The 22,808-nt window shown below is 30.8% G+C and overlaps 1 protein-coding gene across 1 annotated transcript; it reads left to right on the forward strand.

Moving 5' to 3' along the window:
* Positions 1-11,295: 11,295 nt before the first annotated feature.
* LOC120075456 (serine/threonine-protein phosphatase 6 regulatory ankyrin repeat subunit B) lies at positions 11,296-14,873 on the forward strand. The gene is made up of 2 exons (XM_039028865.1): positions 11,296-12,567; positions 13,166-14,873. Exons 1-2 carry the CDS (start codon positions 11,860-11,862, stop codon positions 14,501-14,503), a joined length of 2,046 nt encoding a protein of 681 aa, XP_038884793.1. The 5' UTR covers positions 11,296-11,859; the 3' UTR covers positions 14,504-14,873.
* Positions 14,874-22,808: the final 7,935 nt, after the last annotated feature.

The following is a 22,808-nucleotide window of genomic DNA, read 5'->3' on the forward strand; positions in this document are numbered from 1 at the left end:
TAAATTAATTTTTTTGTTTAAAGTTGTTAGAAACTTATGCAAAAATATACATATTAACTTTCGACTATTGATAGTCGGATGTGTTGTAGACTGCAAGTGCATTTTCGTAATTGAATTTTCTTAATAAATTTAATCATATGTACAATGTTCTTTATTCACGACTGGAAGAAGATCCTCTATTACGCCTAGATCGATCATGTTGAGTGACACAGTGTCCATGATTGTCACACCCTCTTACACTTGGTGGTTGACTTTCCTTTGCAAAGTGTATACCCTCACTACATTGTCGATATGTAACATACTGGTCATGGATATTTGGATGGACATGTGAAGTTTGTCCTTCTTCCATGCTTAGTGTACTGAGGGGTTGTTGGAAAAAAATAAAATGTTGAGGGAGAGGACATCATGGAAGTGTACTGATCGAGTGGCGTTGTTGGATATTCATTCTGAACATTAGGTCGAACAGGAACATCCTCATGTCTTGCTGAATCACCTTGTTCTTCCATTGGAACGTCACCATCGAAATATCACACGATATATCGAGGTGAGTCTATGCAAGGCTCTTTGAATAGATATTGGCAAATTTGGAAGCTCGGCCTGAAAAAGAATTGAATAACAAGTTAATGACTTTAAAATAAAATCAAGTAATCATAGTAAACAATAAACTCATACCAACAAGTGATAGGATGCTCCTGCTTTAGTTATGTACCGACTGCTCACAGTGGAATACCATTCAATATATCCAGGCTCGGTATCTACAACGTTGTTAATAGGAGGTCCATTAACAACCAAACTGTGTTGGTTTTCCCAGATTGTAATTTGATGAGCCAGATGTGCAATCTAGTCTCGCTCATGCCTACCCCTTAGATCGTGTGAATGAAGTCGTGCGTCCGTGTTGCAAGGTTGAGGAATTTGTTACAACATCCCAAATTGACACATCACACGATCTGGGTGATATCATTCCACAACGAAGAAGCATATGAGTGGACATCTGGATGTCCATATCTCATTTCCATCGAGATAGTATGGTAACAATGGTTGGATCAAATGATTATAGGCTCCCAAATAATCTACATGCATATGTGTCAAAAAATGAATTAACCAGAAGATTGAAACATTATGAATATATGATATATGAATGAATAAAATATTACCTAATTAGGCATATGTGTATCGAATATGTGTCTATACTATACTAGAACATGCGTAGGTGCTCTAATTACAGAACAATTGTCATTCCATCTACAACAATCAGAAGTTAAATTTTAGCTATTAGTATTTTCATAATGATAAAAACAATGATGAGGTAAATATGCTTACCTTACTGCAAGTGGTATGTCGCCTAAGTTATTCTCGTATCTTTGGAGTCATCGAGACGCCAGAAGAGGAAATCGATCTCATGCCTAAATTTGTAGTAATAAAAGTGGACCTATAATGTCTTTTCCATCCATAACTGCACCCTTGCATAGTTACCTATATAACCATGCAAGACATCCAACGCCCCAACTGTAAGTCCCGGCAACATCAAAATCCACTAAGAGAGGAAGATACATCAAGTGCACTCTGCTGTTGGATTTATCGGGAAATACCAATCCTCCAATCAACATGAGAATATATGCTCGAACATATCATTGCAGGTCCTCTTCATTTGCATGGTCTGGTAGATGGGCGAAGTTGTTAAATTGATCAGCTAACCATGGCAGGCTTAGACGACCTCCCTTAAGAACGACGTCATTTGTGGTTACGCCTAAAAGAAGGGCACAAAGTTGTTCCCAGTCATAATTTAGAGACTCGATCAATGGTCTTCTATTAATCAGGAGTCCAAATTGGATGGCTACATCTTGAAGTGTAATTGTATACTCTCCATGCAACATGTGGAAAGTGTGTGTCTCCTAGCGCCATTGTTTCACTAATGCCATTATCAGATGCCAGTCCAATTGTATAAATTTTATACAAGAGACTCTGTAGAATCCGGCAGCTCGTAGATAGTTTAATCTACGAGGGTCTGGGTTCTCGTACCTGCGAATAATAACCTCTCTTCGCTGATAATTCATTGCATCGATATGCTCGTCTTCCCAAACAGCCTCGGATTTATGGTTGCGCTGTAAGTATAAAACGAGTCGTTGTATGGACCTGTGGTAACATCCCGTCCATCTGATCCCACAAAAATAATATTAAATTTAGTAAAAATCAATGTGATTATAATCAACAAATAATGTCAATTAATAAAGAATACACCATTTATTGTATAAATACAATCAATAAATACAATGACAATTATAAAGAATACACCCTTCATTGTATAAATACAATCAATTAAATACAATGACAATTAATAAAGAATAAATAAGTAAAAGAAGTTACAATCAATTAAATACAATGAGAATTAAAAATAATAACTAAGTCGCATCACGAGCTCAATTGGGACAATTCCGTCTATTATGCTCTTCTTGTCTACAAATTGTACACCATGTCTTGTAATGTTTTAGTTTTTTTTATTCTTTTCTCCACAAAATAAAGTAATATCACTATTCTTTTCTCTACATATTCTTAATTTTACATTAAATACTACTAATAAATTTTAAAATTTTGGTAAAATGAAAAAAGATTTAAATATAAATTTTACATTTTAAAAAAAATATTTTTTTCCCATCAAGAACATATTTAAATACCCATTTTTAAAATTCGTTAAAATTTTCTTTCAACCTATTTTTAGATTTAATTTTTTTTCCATTAAGAACGTTAAAATTTTTTATTAATGATTTTTTTATATGTTTAAACATAAATAATTTGAGACTATGATGTAATATTTTAAAAATCATAGTTGAACATTCTAAACTATATTTTTAAAATAATTATCATAATTTGATATGCATAATAAGAAGACATACTTACCATTTATTATATTTAACCAAATAAGACATACTCATTTTGATAGCTAAATATCAACCAAATACGAACCAGAAAAGCAACAACGGAGAATATATAACTTATTAAATATATCAACATACTTACAGTTTCTTTAATTCGTTTTAGTTAATCACATGTAATTCTCCCTTATGATAACCAACTATAAAAAAATATATCCAACTTATTAAAAGAAAAATATTGCACACTACCAAAAAAAAACTTTGCACCTTGCCAAATATTCCAACTTACCAAAAAAACTTTGAATAATATCTACTGTAAACAAAATAAACATTAAAAAAATCAGTAAAAATTATCAAAAACTTAATTCAAAGTTAAATAACAAAAATATATCAACTTACCAAATAAAATACTACACTGAAACAAATGAAAGTGGAAAATGATCGATATTTGAAAATAAATGAAGAATGTGGAAGAAATGAAGGAAATTTGTTTTGGGTGAAGATGAAATGAGGGTTTCGGTGATGAAGGGGGAGATGAAATGAAGGTTTCGGTGAAGGAGAAGATGAAATCGGTGAAAGAAGATGAAATTTGTGAAAGGAGAAGATGAAAACGGTGGAATGAAGGAAAAAAGTGGGATTTTTTGTGCTAAAACGCGAGGGAAAACGCCAAATTTGGTCGTCTGTTGAACAGACGCATTTAGAGTGAGTTGACAACAGACATTCTGACGCACATGCACGTATGTTCAACGGACATTCTGACCGATTTAATTTTTTTTAATGCGATGTACGGAAAAAATAATAAATATTCTCGAATGCGTCTTTTTGGAAAAAAAAAAAAAAAAAAAACTCTCATTTTTTCCTAAGTTCAAAACGTACCCTTTTCCGCCATTAAATTTCGAAGCTAGCCCAATCTAAATAACCCCATAGATTTTAATGTCATGTAAGAGATGATATTAATGTATATCTTGAAAATTGGGACAACATTATCTTGGTGAACTCTTTTTAGACAAGAGAACACTGCGTCATCTTTCTAAAGAATTTCATGAGTAATCAATTATTACAAGAAAAATCCTTTTTGATGAGTGATACGTCCTACAATTGCAAAAATTGAGTTAAGAAAATATCGTTAATATAATGAAAATAATGCATGCACGAATTAAAATTCATAAAATATCTTTCTTTCTTTTATTGATCTATGTCCATGGATGGGACTAGGGATGTCATTCCCCCGCTTCCCATTTTATTCTCCATTCTCGTAATTCTCCATGGGGAATTCACGTATTTTTTTTTTGTTAAAAGGTCAAATAATTTAAATCACTAATGTGAACAAATTTTAATTAAATAATTAACTTTATCACTAAATTATTTATTATAGTTAGTTTTACATGACAATTTGAATTTAAAGATAAATTACTCTAATTTTAGCCTAAAAAAGCTAATTAATTTTTTTAGTAGAAAAAATAAATAAAATATAAAATTATTCACATATATAATCTAAATTAAATATTTAATTTAAACATATTCATTATCTTTTCCAATAAATAACCAAATTTGAAATTTAAATGTAATATTTATATAATAATAATAATAACATAATATTAGATAATTATACCAAATAAATATGTAGAAGCTAATCAGGGCAGAGAGGGGGAACGGGACGGAGGTGGGGAATGCAATTTTCCGTTCCAGTTCCTGTTTAGCTCATGAGGAATTTTCCTCCCACTCCCCTCCCCATTCCCCGTCTAGGAATACCCACCCTGTTTTGGACGGGTCCCATCCTTGTAGAAAAATTGAACATTTCTTGACACTCGTACACCAATATGGCTCTTCAAAACTGTTTATGCACCATGATTTTGGCTTTCAATCTATGATGTATTAAGAGATTAATTAAAGGTTTGTCTGGTTGACCATCTGAATTTTTATTTTCAAGCAACCTAAGTATATTTGGACTATGTTCAATTAAATTATAGTGTTAGTAATTAACATTCTCTTATTCTCGGAGATTTTAAATTATAATACTTTTAAAAAAGAGTTGGGTGACTTTGACTTATAGTTATATAGCATGAAACTCAACTTGTTTTTTCATTTAAATTTTCATATTTTAAGGAAATATTTAAATTTAATATCAGAAAATTCTATAAATTAAAAGAAAAAAAACTCATTAAACACTTTAGAAAATATATAATAGATGAATATGAAATTTACATATATCACTCTGTCCTAGGTATGCCTCTTGAAGTCAGCTCTCTCTTGTGCACTCAAACAAAAGTGGTCCTAATTTTTTAACTTGTCCTGCTTGATTTTGACACAACAATGTATATTTTCTTTTTAAGACTGAAATTTCACCATGTTGAAAGAGTTTAGAAAGCAAGAACAAAAAAAAAAAGGAAAAAAAGTTTGATGAGATGATTAAAGGATCATGATCATTCTTCCTCCATTACTCTAGGTCCAACTTGGAAAGTTTTCATTCATTGTTTATTGTTTATTCTTTATTCTTTTCTATTTGTTTTCTTTGTTTGAAGGAGAGAAATTAATTAAAAGATACTTCAGTTGGCTATTACTTTTTTTTTTTTCTTTTTATGGAAATTTATAAATCAAACCATAGTCTCAAACACAAGCCTCCTAAAAAATAATAGAGGAGAACCAATCAAGGAGTCCAAAAGAATTCGTATAAACTTTTTTAAAGAAAAAAGAAGGGAGATTAACAAAACAAAAGCCAAAATATCAAACAACACCGTCATATGAGTACGGCGATGCATCGCCTCATTCGCCTCTCTCGAGCCCCAGGTGCAAGACTCCACCCAGGCGGCCTGTAACAAGGAGACAATTTCCTACACCAAACATCTCAATTCTAACAGATCATAACCAACACCATTAACAACTTTAGCAGACTCAAGGTTGTGAAACTCCACAAATAGATGAAGGGCAAAACAGTCACCAACATGCATAGAAAGCTCAAAATACCCTTTAAACACAATAAGGGTTTCAAGATTCTTGATGGCCCACTTCACCACCACCTCTCATAACCCGCAAGAACTAGAGATCCGGCAAAGGGCAGAGAGTCAGTCGAGTCATGTTTTGTGAGTCCTGCCTGGGCCTAGTTGTTGGAAATTGAATGTTGATACTGCTTGGTTTGATTAGGAGGGTATGAGCGAGATTAGCTGGAGTGTCCGTGGTAGTTGGCTATTACTTTTTTGTTTCTTAATCTTTCTATTGAAAAAAAAGGGTTAAAAATTCATTATTCTATTTTAGTCCATATACTTATAAATGTCAAATTATAGTCTATTACTTTTAATAGACCTTAAATTTAGTTAACATACTTTCGAATATGAATTTAGTAAGGTTATTTTTTTTATCAAAATTAGTTAAATAATTATAATAGTTCTCATACAAGAAAAGACACAATATGAATACATTTTTACAATTTATAAATATAATATTAATGGAGACTAAATTATTTTCCAAAAAAAACAATAAACTAGATGGAAGGATTAATTTTAAGATTTATTGAAAATAGATGAAATAAAATTAGACACTTCAGAATAAAAATTGTATTTTAACGTAAAGAATATCCTGACAAATTTATCTTCTTCTTATTTTCTAAAAAATATTAAACAGAAATGAGTTTTACTTAATTTTTCTAAATATTGAAAAATATTTTATTTAGTAAGCATATTTCTAAAATATGGATTAACTCATTAGAGATGGTTAGTATATATTTGTGATAGTTAAGTATGGAAGTTTAATGGATTGAAAGTGGTAATTAATTATAAATTTAAATCATCCACTTCTGTTTGACCTCTCTTGTCTAAAAGGGAAGAAAAAACCTAAAGAGAATTAAAAAAAAAAAAGACATTATTGATGAAAGAGAGGAAAATGATGCATGTACATGGGTATGTGTCTATATATAAGAGCAATTTGCAATTAAAATGTTCTCCTTTTTCTGTTTATTCTCCTTTTGGACATAATGGAAAAACAAAAGCTAAAGCTAACCTAAAAGTATTAAATAAGAAATGTACATTATATGATACATTCTTAAATAAAAATAAATAAATAAATAAGAAATAGCTTTATCCTTTCCCTCCTTTTTTTCAATAAAGTTTCCCAATATTACAATTATATGAGTACTATTCTCATTTATCGTACGTGAACTTCATTTAAAAATTAGAGTATAAGAAATTTTGGAAATTTTTTCTCATTTTTCCAAAAATTTTAACTACATCTTATTAGGAGTGTTCAAAAAATGTGATAAGCCAAAAAATCTGATCAATCCAACGTAATTCGTACGATTTGGATTGATTCAAATTATTTTAGGTGAATTCATAAACTAACCTGAACTTATCATTAATTTTAAAAAGTATGTTGTTTTTCCTTATGATACAATTATTTTTACATATATTTATTTTTATTTCATGATTTTTTTATTAACTTATTCTCCAATAACTTATAAAATATTGTTTTAGCACTTTGGAAAGAGAATTTATATACCATAAATTAAAATTGAGCTACTAATCTTAATTAAATATATTCATAATTAAATAAAAATTTTACATATTAATGTTTGACTCATTTTTAGAATAAAAAAGTTAAATAAATGACTCGACTAACCTTTTATGGTTATATTGGGTTGAGTTCATTATTTAATAAGAGTTATTTTGTTTGAAGAAATTTATAATCCGAACAATTGAGTTGGGTTAAGAAACTATCACAATCGCACATTCGTAAGGGTTTTGAGGGGAATGTGCGACACTTGTTCTCGCCCTCGAACAAGTCAGCTAATCCAAATCTAAATAGTCGATGACACAATAGGCATTTCTAACAACCCTACACCCTTGTTCTTGAGAAAAGGTTTTAGAAAACGGGTTTGAATGAAAAGGTTTTCGCAAATATTTGGAAGCATGTGTAAACAATGAACATTAGTCGTACAATTAAAAAACAATAAATAATAAAGTGATATGAGACTTTTACCCAACTTAACCTAACCCATAAACATCCCTAGATTTTACAAACCACTTAATTGTTACTTTTATAAAAAATTTTACAAAAAAAAAAACAAAAAAACAAAAAAACAAAAATACAAAACATGTAAAGAAAAGCAAGAAAGAAATATGAATCAATTAGAGGGTGGGGATTGGAATTTTCTCCTTGTCTTGTAGTGTTTGTAAGAAATAAAGAAGCATATGATATTTAACCATTCACTTAAAATCAGTCATGGGTTTGAGTTACTTAATACAGAAACTTGAATCAAATTAATAATTAATGCAAAGTGTGATGTGAGATCTCTTTTGGGAAAAAAAGGGAGAGAGTTTTTTAGAGTTGGCTTTGTTTTGCCTTTTCCATTATTATTACTCATTACTCTCTTTATTTTTTTATTTTTTTTTGTTCCTATTATTTCACATTAAAAAATATAATTAAAGAAACAAAAATAAAATGCTTTTTTATTCTCTTGATCTCCTTTTCTTTCCCCACCGATTCAGCTAGTTTCTTCCATGATTGTATCTACCAACATAACTAGCAATGTCAAGGGTACGGATATCTCTTTCTTTTCTGGTGGAGTGTTCGTGAGTTGGATTGGATTGAGTTGAAAATTATTTCATATCTAACTTAATTGTTTGGATTGTAAATTTTTTCAACCAAAATAATTCTCGTTATAAAATAAACTCAACTCAACCCAACCCAACCATGAAACATTTGGATTGGATTGGTTCTGGACACTCGACTCATTTATTTAAATTTTTGTTCTAAAATGAAGTAAAATATTAATATATAAAAATTTGATTTAATTATTTACATATATTTAATGCAGATTACAACTCAATTTCAATTTATATAATATAAAATCTCTTTCCATAAAGCGCTAAAAGAAATTACTTTTAGGATTTGTTGGGAATAAATTATCAAAAAAATAATGAAACTAAGTGAAACTAAAATAATTATACAAATATCTAATTGTATCATAAGTAAAAAAGAATATACATTTTAAATTTAGGTCATCAGGTTTTCAAAATACCTCTACTTTTACCTATTTTCTCATTTTTAAATAAAAGATTATTCTCTTCCTATCTTTTAAACTCATGCAAAATTATCTTAGTCTTCCTTATATATAGAATTTAAAATCACAAACACTAGAAAAAGATAGCAAGACATCTTAATCATTGAGTGGTGTATCATGTATATGCTCGATTTTTTAGCTAGATAAAAGAGAAAGTATGAGAAATTGAACTTCTAATTTCAGAAAAATGAGTACATGTTAAATACGGTTGAATTATGCTGGTTGATATATTATATTTTCTTAAAATGTGATAAATGTGTGATTTATGATTAGTTGATTGATGAGTATATATATACCTTCATGGATGAAATGGTAAGTGACCATGTATAATAATATCAACAATTCAACGATAAGGACTACAATTGTTTTTATGTAAATTATAAGGTTAATGTTATGGAATTGCAAATAGAGAAAACAGAAAAACGTAAAATAATACAGAATTAACATACACATTTATGTGGTTTACTAATAATGTGTTAATTAGGTCCATAGGACAGAAGGAATACTATTTTATTAGAGAGAATAATTTATATTATAGAGACACTTTTATGGTTTGAGAGTTTAGATAGTGCATTTCTCTAAAGTATATGATCAAAATCGCTCATAATATTAATATGTCAAAAACGAATTCACGAGACTATTGTACTTGGTTGTTCGGAATGTTAGATATCAGATTCAAGACATTGCAATAATTAATATGAAATTGTTAGTTAGATACCGACCTTTATACTTTTAAACTGTATGAAGTTATTTTTATTTTGTGTTTACCAAAAAAAAATTGTTTTCATGAAAATAAATTCTAATTATCTACATCTATATCCATGTAAATGGAACCACTAATTTTTTCGTTGGTTCTTATTTAACTCAAAATCTTTTTTTTTTCTTCATAAAAATCTATTTACCACAATATTTAATATTTATTATAGCCATTTCAATTCTCTAAATTATGAGGAGAGGAAAATTTAAGTGGGAAACATCACAACTTATCTTCGTTATATCATAAATATGAATAGAATTTTAATATTTATTATCTTTTGTAAATTATTTAGAAAAAAAATTAGAAATTATACAAAATGATCTTGACCAGACTGTCATGACCTAAGTGTAAATTATATTGAGTTAGTTAACACATTTATAAGCTTTTATATTGGACAATTTTTAAGATATATAATATTTTTAGCTTAATAAAGTTTAAGATTTAATTAACAAATTTAACATAAAAAAAAATTCAAAATTCAAAATTCAAAATAATTTCCATTTAAGTTCATTCTAGCTTAGTTCAACTAACCATGTATTTGACCCTAAAGATAAAATTAAACAGAAAAAAAAAAAGAAGATAAATTCGAGAAATTAAAATAAAAAATCTATGATTAAAGTGAATTTTATCAAACCATGTATGTTAAATTAATCACCTAGGTTAAATTATAAGTTTACTTCCTAAATTTAGAGATTTGTATAAATGGGTATTGTCTCTGTTATGGGTGGATCCAGATGGTATTATTAACTTTTGGCGCAAATAGAAATGACAAAATCGGGAATAAGCATGATACGAACTAAAACTGAAACTTGATTTGGGATCTAGATCTTAATTTAAAACTAAAACTTGACTTTTTCTCTATTTTACAATTCTCTTATAGACTTACACCTCAAAGCTCTTTTTCTTCGTTTTGTAAGTCATCTATTCCTTAAATTACAAATTCAATTGCTGTTACTACGTGAGGGTCAAGCACGTTCCTCTGTCTCAAATTTTGCATCAACAGTCTCTAACAAATTCAATTTCTTCTTAAAAAACTCAATCGATCTATAAGATATAAATTTGAATTTTATGTCTAATAAACCTTATACTTTTAGTTTTGTATTTAGTAAATCTATCATTTCTAAATAAATGAAAAGTTTATGTCTCATATGATAATCATTTGTTTTTTAGTTTTTTATTTTTGGAAATTAAATTATAATAATTATCCCTAGCTAAAATTTTATTTGTTTTGTTATCCATTTTCTATTAATATTTTTAAAAACTAGGTCAATTTTTAAAAAATTATTTTTTTAAAAGGTTAAAATTACTATTTTGATCAATGTACTTTGAAGTTTGGTCAAATTAGTCTATATATTTCTAAATGAAATTTAAATTTAGTTTCTTAAAGTTAATTTTTATCCAAATGGACTAAATGAAACCATAATTTTCATGTAGGAAAATATAATTTGTTAATATGTTTTCATAATTTATATTGAAAATAGAAAAAAAAATAAAATTTAAAATTTAAGGGAGTGAAATTAGATATTTGAAAATTTAAGAGATAATTGTACTTAAAAAAAAATTAATGATATTCAAACCTGTTGGGGCACATTTATTGTAATAAAAAAATTATAAAAAAGTTTGAGACAATTGAAAATCATCCTAAAATCTCTCTCGTTGATTTAGTCGGTAATGGCGTCTTACCGGTTTGCATAGAATTTTCCGTTTGCAATTCAAAAATTCAGGATTATTCTCCGCCATTGGAAGTCCAAAAATCTGTTCAAGAAGCAACCAATAATCCATTTCGTTTTGCTTCCACATCTCTCACGACCTTAATTTCCACATTCCACCGTCCACCTTTCTCCTCCTACAAAAAAATACAAACAACCCCTGATTCCCTTTTTCCTGAATTCAGAACTTTTTGTGTTCCCAATAATGGCTGCTCCACTCCCTTACCCCCTCTATCATCCCCTTCCTATTACTTCTTTCTTCTTCCTTTGATTTCCCGCCAAAACCCTCTTCAACCCATTTCTTCTTTCTTCTTCCTGATTCATTTTTCTGCAAATTGGTTCATAATTTAATCGTGGGTCTCTCTCTAAATCTCCTCGGAACTCGTAAATTTTGTTATATTCAAGAGGGTTTTCAAACTGTCGCTTCTTTTGGCTCTTCTCTGCCTCTTTTTGCTGTTTATTTACTTCTTAATGCCTCCGACGTATTTCCCCCTCCGGTGGGAGAGCACCGGCGACCAGTGGTGGTACGCTTCTCCGATAGATTGGGCGGCTGCCAATGGTCACTACGATTTGGTCCGGCAGCTTCTCCGGTTAGACGGAAACCACCTCATCAAACTCACATCTCTCCGCCGGATTCGTCGCCTCGAGACCGTTTGGGACGACGAAGAACAGTTTCACGATGTGGCTAAATGCCGTTCTGATGTTTCTCGAAAACTTTTAATGGAATCCGAATCGAAGAAGGGGAAAAACTCCCTAATCAGTGCCGGCTATGGCGGGTGGTTGATTTACACCGCCGCTTCCGCCGGCGATTTGGGGTTCGTTCAAGAACTGCTCCAGAGAAACCCTTTGCTTGTTTTTGGAGAAGGGGAATATGGGGTCACTGATATTCTCTACGCCGCCGCTCGGAGCAAGAACAATGAGGTATTTCGGATTCTGTATGATTTTGCAGTCTCCCCGAGATTCTCCACGGGGAGAGGAGGGGTTTTGGATGAGCATATCGGAGAGATTCCGGCGGTTTATAAATGGGAAATGATGAACAGAGGTGTTCATGCCGCTGCCAGAGGAGGTAACTTAAAGATTTTGAAGGACCTTCTTGCGGATTGCTTCGACGTGTTGGCTTGCAGAGATGCTCAAGGATCTACAATTTTACATGCAGCTGCTGGAAGAGGGCAAGTTGAGGTGATCTGTAATTATAATGCTTGTCGTTTTCTTACTTTCTTAATTGTTGTTCATACTAGACCTTCATGGATGAATCCTTATTTCTTATTTCTCATGATTATTGTGTTATATCCATGTAATTCGCAGTATGTTCTATTTTAATCGCTTTGTTGAATTTGGTCTCTGTTATTTGATTAAATCTCTCAATATCTTCTCTATTATTAAGTGGCTTATATATACAAAGTGGTAGAAGAGGTGCATTCTCTTTTAACATCACAAAAGGGGTTGAATTTGCCTTTAAGATAATGAATGTGTGGAGAGTAAATTAGTTACCTGGGTTAGGTTGTCATTACCTGTTCCACTGTGTTTTGCCCCCTCTGCGTTGGAGGATTTAAATCTCTGACTTCATGAAGGAGATACACATGCTAATTAGTTCTGAACTATGCTCACGTTGACCTTTTTATCATGAAGATAGTCCAGGCAATTTAATTTTCATACCTACTTTATATCGATGGTCATCTCATTCCCTCTACAACATTGAATGAAAAGATATGACTTATGAGGCTAGGGAATTGTTTAATTCAGAATGTGAGAACTGAAACTTTGTTGTATATTGTAGGTGGTTAAATATTTAGTCCAAACATTCCCTATCATCAATTCCATAGATCATCAGGGAAATACAGCATTGCATATTGCTGCTTGCAGGGGCCAATTGGCTGCAGTTGAAGCTCTTATTGCAGCATCTCCCTCATCCATCTCTGTAAGAAACAATGCTGGTGAAACTTTTTTGCATAAAGCCATTTCTGGCTTCCAAACTCCTGCTTTCCGACGACTTGACCGACAAATTGATCTTCTGAAGAATGTGATTTGTGGTAAAGTTCATAACATGGATGACATTATCAATGCCAGAAACAATGATGGAAGGACTGCTCTTCACATGGCTGCCATTGGGAATGTTCACTCTGATCTCGTACAACTTTTGATGACTGCTCGGTCGATTGATTTGAATGTTCGAGACATGGATGGCATGACGCCACTTGATTATCTTAGACAAAACACGCAATCTGCATCAGCAGACATATTGATAAAACAGCTGATTTCAGCTGGAGGAATATTTGGTTGTCATGACTATAATACAAGAAAGGCCATAGCTTCACGATTGAAGATGCAGGGAATTGGAAGCAGTCCTGGGACCTCTTTTCGAGTCTCGGACGCTGAAATATTGTTGTATACAGGGATTGAGAATGCTTCAGATACCATACCGGATCATGGCAGTGCAGGAATGAGCTCTTCCTCAGTTGAGTTGAGTCCATACGATTTGACAAATGAGAATCCAAACTCGTCATCAACTATTAAGAAGTCTGGTTCTGTAAATTCTGCAGCTCAACGATTGAAAAGCGTCTTCCACTGGCCTAGGATCAAAGATAAGAAGAAATGCGAGATGTCAAAGAAGCAAATGGATGAGGGCTCTATTGAAGAATCACACAAGAAATACAGCAGTTCAGATGAAGCTCCAACCCCTTTAAGGCAAAGGTTCTCAAAGCCATTGGCTCCTCCCAACCACAAACGAACACTTTCGGTTAGGAGCAATCAATCGAGCCCGTCTGCTAAGAAAAAACATGCTACTGGTCTAATGCGTGGAGTTGCTCAGGGCATGCCACAAATAGTCATTCCCCATCGATCCCGCTCCAGCTCCTTTTCAAAATCATCGCTTTCTTCGCCGGGTTCAGTAGATAAACAGAAAGGCATTTGTTTTGACAGTGATGGTGCAGGGCCATCTTATTCAAACCAAGCCATTGACAACGAAACACCGAATCTTGGGAAACAAGGATCGGTCAATAGGAAGTTGAGGAGCCAGTATTTCTGTTTCGGTGCAGGAAGCCTAATTGGGAAAACCACAGTTAACAAGCAGCAGCAGAGCCAGAGTTACAAGCTTCCAGTGGTTTCGGTAATGTAGACGAGAAGAAGAGGGAAGACGAGCAATGTCGCTTGTCGGGACTTAACGTAGAAGAAGAGGATTAAACTGAGTAGCAATTGCCAAACTCTGTGATGTATGTTTATGTAAATTGGAACAAACTTAACTGAAGTAGCTATGTAATATGCTTTAGTTTGGAAGTTTTGTTTGTTTCTTGGAACTCTGGTGATGTAAAATAAGATGGCCATGAATAAGTATAACTTAGTGGTTGGATTATATGATTTCAATAACTAAGAGAGAGTCAACTTCAAGCAACTTACTAGTGGAATGGCTTCCGACTTCCAAGTAAGAACTGCAGAAATCATGTAATTCAGGCCCTTCTCTTGATTGCTAATTTTGTACATTTTGCTTAGATCTTTTTTAAAAGCCACTAATCTCTAGTCTATTGTGAGTTTGTTTGCCTTTACAATATGTGTTTTTATTATAATTTCTTTCGGTATAAAAACTCATAAAGAAATGCTTAACAATTGAAAGTTGTCATTTATGGAGAGATGTTCATACATATTATTTGAATTGACAACACACTAAAACAAATAAAATAGGGCAAATACCAATTTATGCCTTTAAATTTTAGGGGTTGTATCAATTAAAATCTTTAGCTAATAATTGTATCAATTTAAATCATAAATTTTCATAAGTGTATCGATTTACACTCTCTTTCAGATTCGTTTGACCAATATCAGAAACATATCATTTGAGTCAATTAATTAAATTATTAAATTTTAATAAGCCAATCACTTTAGACCATATATCCTAGCTCAAACATAATGGACTCCAGTTTATTATGTTTATTGTTATTTACCTGTATTCCGTAATCGTAATCAACTGTTAGGCCTGACCCAAATCTGTAATCAAAATATGCAATCTAATTAAGAAATGGAGGGTGCTCAACTTGATTGTACTTGAAAATTATATGTGACCCACTATCTTTATTGTTACAAATATTGTTGCAACAGTATGAGAATTATGAATCTGTCACATTTATTATTACCTTTACCTTTCCGTTATCATTATGGTCAAACAATAATGATAACAATAAATATGACAAATTTGTAATTCTAAGTAAACACGATAAAAAACAATCCAATTACGTTAGCGATTCCAACTCATCACAATTGATCAATCAATGGAATTTCATTACGATCACATCACTTTTCATTACGGTTTGGTAAACGTGACCTAATTTCTCAAACGTGTGTAGACTTCTTCACATGTGGGTTGTACAAAATGGAAAATTATAGTGGATGCATGGACAATTTTAAAAAGAAATTATGACTAAGAGTCTAAATTGATTCATTTATGAATGTTTAGAGGTTAAATTGATATAATTATAAGTCTAATACAAATTTTTCCCAAATGAAACATAATGAAGGGTGTAAATTGATATACTCACATAAGTTTAAGGTTCAAATTGATATAAATATTTATTCAAGATTTAACTCAATTCAACCGTACAAGTTGATATTTTCTAAATGAAATAAACGGTTTAAATACTATTTTGTCCCTAGATACTTGCAAAATATTAATTTTGGTTCTTATACTTTCAAATTGTTCAATTTGGTCTTTAAGTTTTTAAAAAGTTGCAATTTTAATCATTTAAAAATGAAATAAAATTGAAAATGAAGAGACCAAAATGGTCATTTTTTCAAAATATAAGGATAAAAATGAACATTTTGAAAATATAGAGACCAAAATAAACTAAAATTGAAAATTTAAGATAAAAATAAATACTTTCAAAAGATATGGACCAAAATAAATAAGAAACTAAAATATAAAGATCAAAGTAGTATTTAAACCTAAAATAAACTCATTTAAATTATAAAAGGATAAAAAAGGCGTGAGAAAAATTGTGCAACGGATAAGTTTTGGGATGATATTTGGAAGAATGAAAAACAGTGTATTTAGCTGATTAAAATCAAATTTCATATTTTATTAATGCTTAGATAGATAACAAAAAATTATAGAAAAACCTAACTCAATGGACATAAAGCTTATATTATAAATAAAAGATAAACTCAATATTATCATTGTAAGAGATTTAGGCTCCATTCCAATTGCTTTTGGAGGGTAAAAAAGAATCTTAACTATTTTATGATGCAAATTATTTTTTAATTTTTAAAAAATCAATTTTCAATTTATTCCTACGTTCATAATCACCTACACATCTATTTCATCCTACATCAATAAAATTGTGAATAATTCTATTGTAAAATTGAGGAGAACAACGGAATACGGATATAGAGAAAATATAATATAATAATAAAATATATTTAAAATAAAATAATATAACTAAATAGAGAAAATTATAGGAAATGGGATAATATGAAAATTCTCTCCCAGCCTTTTGGATTACTTACCAATACGTGTGTACAAAATCCATAGAATGCCACTATTTATAAGTAATTTGGCAAGTAAGAGGTGGATTATATGAACATTAATAGTGTGTAATTTTGAGAAACAGGAATAATAATTGGAAAAATGGGGTATGACGCATGGTCAAGAAACACTAAACATGAGCATCTAATGAGTATCTATTATCATAATATTTATAACACTCCCCTTAGATGCCTATTATATATATATGAACTCTGCCTCATTAAAACATTATTAGGAAAAATCGAATGAAAAAAAAACCTTAATGAATGAAAAAGAGTATCGATTTCATATAATATACATCCCTAAAGAATACAATATATTTACTCTCCCTCATGAAAATATCACTTAAGATCTCTGAGTCGGTGCATTCTAATATTGTGCACCGATTATTCAAAGGTTGTGGTTATGATTTTGTAAATAAGTTTGTCAGGTTATCCTTCGAATAAATTTTGTTGTACAGTGATGTAATCATTTTCTTCAAGATCACGAGTATAGAAAAACATTAGTGAAATATGCTTTGTTCTATCTCCTTTAATATATCCTCCTGTGATTTAGGATTATATATGTTGTATTGTCTTCGTATGATATTCTTGCAAGATTTTTATTAGAAGACAAGCTATATGTTTCACGAATGTGCTGAATCATTGGTATTAGCCATACACTTTCTCGATTAATCTCGTGAATTGCAAGAATTTCAACATTTGAGGAAGTAGCCATTATGGTTTGTTTTACTGATAGTCACGATACAACAATTTCTCCACATATGAATAGATAATCTATTTGAGATCTAAATTTGTGTTGATTAGATAAATAGGGTGTACATGGGTTGGGTTGTGTTGGGTTGAGGGTATTTTTTGGACCAACTCGAAAATACGGGTTGGTTGAGTTGGCAACCCAAAGAACCAAAATATAGTCTCTAACCCAACCCAACTCAACCTTTAAAATTTGGGTTGGGTTGGGTTGTGTTTAATTAAAAATATGTAAATTTATATATAATACATGACTAATAACTAAAATCTCACAAAATTCAAATGCTAAATACCAAGTATCTAAGATATTTATTGCAAACTTCAAATAAAGACAAATATCATAACAATTTTAAAAGAAAAATATTTAAAATTCATAAATTGATCAATATAAAGTAATCATATTTTAAACAAAGAGAATTATATATAGTATATTTTATTTATATATATAAAATTCGGGTTCAATTTTTTTTTAGCCAACCTGCAACCTAACCCTACCCAACCCAATAAAAATAGAAAAAGTTTAACCCAACCCAATCCAAAAATAAAACTGACCTAACCCAACCCTTATATTTTGGGTTGGATAGTCTGAGTTGGGTTGTCGGGTTATTTGAGGATAAATATCCAGAATTTACATAATCAACTATATCAAAATTTGATTTATTTGAATAAGCAAATGTATATCAATCTTTCCTTGGAGATAATGAAGTATATGCTTAATCCGTTCCAATGTCTTTTTATTAGAGAAGAACTATATCTTGCTAATAAAGTTACTAAAAATACAATATCTGATCTTATATTATTAACAAGATACATAAGTGCACAAATTGCACTAAGATATGATACTTTTGGACCAAGAAGTTCTTCGTTATAATCTCGAAGTCGAAATATATCTTTCTTCACATTTAGTGAATGAACTTCCATTGGAATATTCAATGGATGTACTTTGTCCATATAAATTCTTTTAAAAAGATTTCCTGTATAAGTTGTTTAATGAACAAATATCCCATATGCTAAATGTTTAATTTGCAAGTCAAGTCAAAATTTTGTTTTTTCGAGATCTTTCATATTAAATTCTTTATCAAGATATTCCATTGCCTTTGAAAGTTCTTCAAGAGTTCCAATTCTATTTAAATCATTAACATATACCGTTATAATAGCAAATTCTGACAGTGATTTCTTTATAAAAACACATGTAAATGCCCTGAGCGGAAACGTGGATCATCCCGATTTTTCACATAACGAAAAATTATAGAATAAAATTATGCATTCAAATTAAAATTTACAACATGCCAAAAAATTAAGAAAAGGAAAATAGGGTTTCTAGAAAACCTTACCCTTGATGAAAACCTAGTCTTCATATAATTCTTCTTCTCTAAAATGGTCACGAACAGATTGATCCAAAATGGCCATATAGTGTCACAAACTCGAAACCCTTGAACTATGGACACCACCACAAGAAGCCTTATGTATTCTCTTGGGATGAGAATCTAGGAGTTATGTGGGCTCTGTGAATTTTGGGAGAGAGGGAGATTAAAAAAGTCTAAAAAAAAACTTGAAGCATTCTGTAATCTCTTATGTGAAGAAGAAGAAAAGCTTCCCTTTTTACTTTCCCACACACCCACGTTTAGAGAGAAAAAGGGGAGGGAGTTACAACTCTCTCCCAATAATATTTTAAAAAATAAATTAAAATTTATTTTAATAAACCATTTAATATATTTTTAAATGATAACCATCTTCTTATATAATATATATTAAATTATATGTTATATCAAATATAATATATAACCTATAGTTTAATATTGTATTAAATATAATATAACCTATAGTTTTTCATTCTCTCGTTAATGCATGGTTTTTAATATAAATTCATTAAAATTAATTATATGAATCTAATTCACATAATTAATATTTGAATCACATTAAAAAATTTATTTCCTCTCAAATAAACTTTATATTATAATGTATCAAATACATTATAGTAATTATATCATATATAATTAAATTAAATTAATTATATCACATACAATTAATTTTCTCATATACTTTGAACAATTACAATTAATCCAAAATTTATTCTCAATAAATCTCTATTGAGCTACATAGGGGACCTCATGGACTAGGTACTTGGATAATTAATTAAACTTTTTAATTAAATTATCCAACATTCATTAACTGTCAGTCACTTCACTAAAGACCGACAACTGCACTCTCCACACTACAGATATATTTTTGTGTCCATTAGATATAACCAGTCAATAATGCAATAACCCTTCACAAATTGCTCGTATGTACAGCTGAGCCAAAATTATTGTTTTGCCCTGCAGTTACATCTAACTTCTGTACCACCAATCCCTCTAATGAACAATAAGTCATAATCCAACAATGACCAAATCCCTCTTGGGCCAAGAGAGAGTGTGACCACATTGTTCAAGTCCTAAAATCAGACCTTAAGGGAGCAATTTATCTACTTATCCCGACATCAGGAAGAAGTGAATTTCGTCTTGTGTAGCCATGTTCCCAACTGCCCAATTAGATGAATTCCCAAAATGGTAGGCATATTGGGTCGGCAATCTGGCCACTCTCATCCATACAAATCAAAGGACCACCATTATAGACAGAAGTTCATAACTTAGGATTCAGGTCATGTCACCTATGGTCATCATGGTGAAATGTAAGTCTCTACTATTAACGATGTTATATAATGAGACTAATCATTTAGTGGTCCGGTTTTATACAAATTCTTTTTGTAGGATACCCTCGCTCACTTGTCTCCACATGAATGGTCGGGATTAGATCATTTGTAGCACTTTACAACACTTGTAACATTTATAAAGCGGGTCGTATCTGTAGTGTCACTAGGATAAGGTACCTAGCCTTATCCATTTACTACAGACCGTTTAGGTTATCATTTAAACATGACATACCCGTATGTCTCTACATACGTGTTTAAATTACATAAAATAACCTAGGATCTTAGTTTATTGGATTGAGTGTATGCTCATAAAATAACAATTATTTTACTAATAACAATTTGTTTGTACAGAGTTTACAAATTACGAGAATACAAGAGAGATTTAGCACACAAATCCCAACAATTTTGATATCCTTATTTCAATAAATATCCACTCAGGTGGTTTTACCACATTCGTCTTGATTGTTTCAATTCATATAATGATCTTTGTAACTTTATTGAATACAATTCTCGGGAATCTGATTTATATGTTTTAGGTACTTTAAAATTCTTCTAGGATTCTCATATAAATATCATTATCAAGAGATTCATATAAATATGCCATGAATACACCATAAGATGCATATCCTAGATTTACAATCAGGCCAATTAAATATCTTAGTGTAATTACCTCCACCACCGAAGAATATTTCCTCATAATCAATACCAGGTCTGTGTGAGAAACCTTGTGCAACTAATTTTGCTTTATATCTTATGGCCACATTATTTTCATTTCTTTTTCTCACAAATATCCATTTGTATTCCACAGGTATGACACCTTCTAATGTTTGGACTATTGGTCCAAAAATCCGATGTTTTGAAAGTGAGTTTAATTCTACCTCGATTGCTTCCTTCCACTGAAGCCAATCTTTTCTATGTCGACATACTTTAACAGATTTTGGTTCAGATCCTCATTTTCAGATATAATATCAAGAGCAACATTATACGCAAAAATGTTGCCAATAACTACATTATTTCGGTTCCATCTTTTTCCTGCCATGACACAGTTTATTGAAATATCGTTATTATCTTTAGGTATTTCATTTTTCTCACTAGTCATGTCAAGTATTTCTTCATGGGTAGTTACATGCTCAACCAAGTTCTTTTTACTATTAATTATTTTTTGTATTCAAGGATTTTTATCTCTTGAACCCATTGGTCTACCACGCTTCTGACATGTTCTAGATTCATTAGTGATAACTTATTGTGTTCGAATATTAATTTTCGATGAAATATTTGCAGCTGATATATGTGATTTAGTTACTTTCTTTGCATCTATAAATGCATATGGTAACTAATTTGCTATATTTTGCAAATGAATTATCTTCTGAACTTCAAGTTCACATTGATCTGTACAGGAATATAAATGAGATAATAATGATGTATTCCATGTAATTTCTTTTTCTCAACTTCTTAATTTCTCCCACTAATATTGGAAAATTTGTCCCATTCAAATAGCAATCAGCAAACCGTGTAGTAAATACATCACCTGTCAGGGGTTCAAGATATTTTATAATTAATAGGGAATCATATCTAACTAACCTCCTTTGAGGACCCATCTTAATATATTGTGGTGGAACAATTGGAACATATACTACACATCCAAAAATTATCAAATGGGAAATATTTGGCTCATAACCATAGGCTAGTTGTAATGGTGAGTGCTTATGATAAGCTATTGGCCTAATGCGTATAAATGATGCTGAATACAAAATAATATGTCCCTATACATTTGTAGAAAGCTTAGCTCTCATAAGTAATGGTCTTACAATTAATTGCAAACGTTTTATGAATGATTTTGCTAAACCATTTTATGTATGAACATGAGCTACAAGATATTCACTAGTTATCCCAGTTGACATACAATAATTATCAAAAGCTTGGGACGTAAATTCATACCAACATTATCAAGACGAATGGTCTTAATGGTAGAATCAGAAAATTGTGCTCTTAACTTAATTATTTGAGCAAGTAATCTTGCAAATGCTAGATTTTGACTTGATAATAAGCACATGTGTGAACATCTACTGGATGCATTTATTAATACCATAAAATATCTAAATGGTCCACTCAGTGGGTTAATATGTCCACATGTAACATCATGAATTCGTTCTAAAAATGCAGGGGATTCAATTCCCACTTTGGCTGGTGATGTTCTAGTTATTAATTTGCCTTGAGAGCAAACATCACATGATAATTCATTAGAATGAAGAATCTTCTGGCTCTTCAAGGTGTGTCCATTTGAATTCTCAATAATTCTCCTCATCGTTAAAGTCCTGGCTAACCCAATTGGTCATGCCAAATTCTAAATATGTTTGGATTCATGAACTTCAAATTCATTGTTGCATATGTTTCAATTACTCGTATATGAGTATAATATAATCTAGAAGATAAAGCAGGAAACTCTTCCAATATACGTTTTTCATATGAG

This window comes from Benincasa hispida, chromosome 4 (genome assembly GCF_009727055.1).
Source record: "Benincasa hispida cultivar B227 chromosome 4, ASM972705v1, whole genome shotgun sequence".
In the NCBI taxonomy this organism is placed as follows: Eukaryota; Viridiplantae; Streptophyta; class Magnoliopsida; order Cucurbitales; family Cucurbitaceae; genus Benincasa; species Benincasa hispida.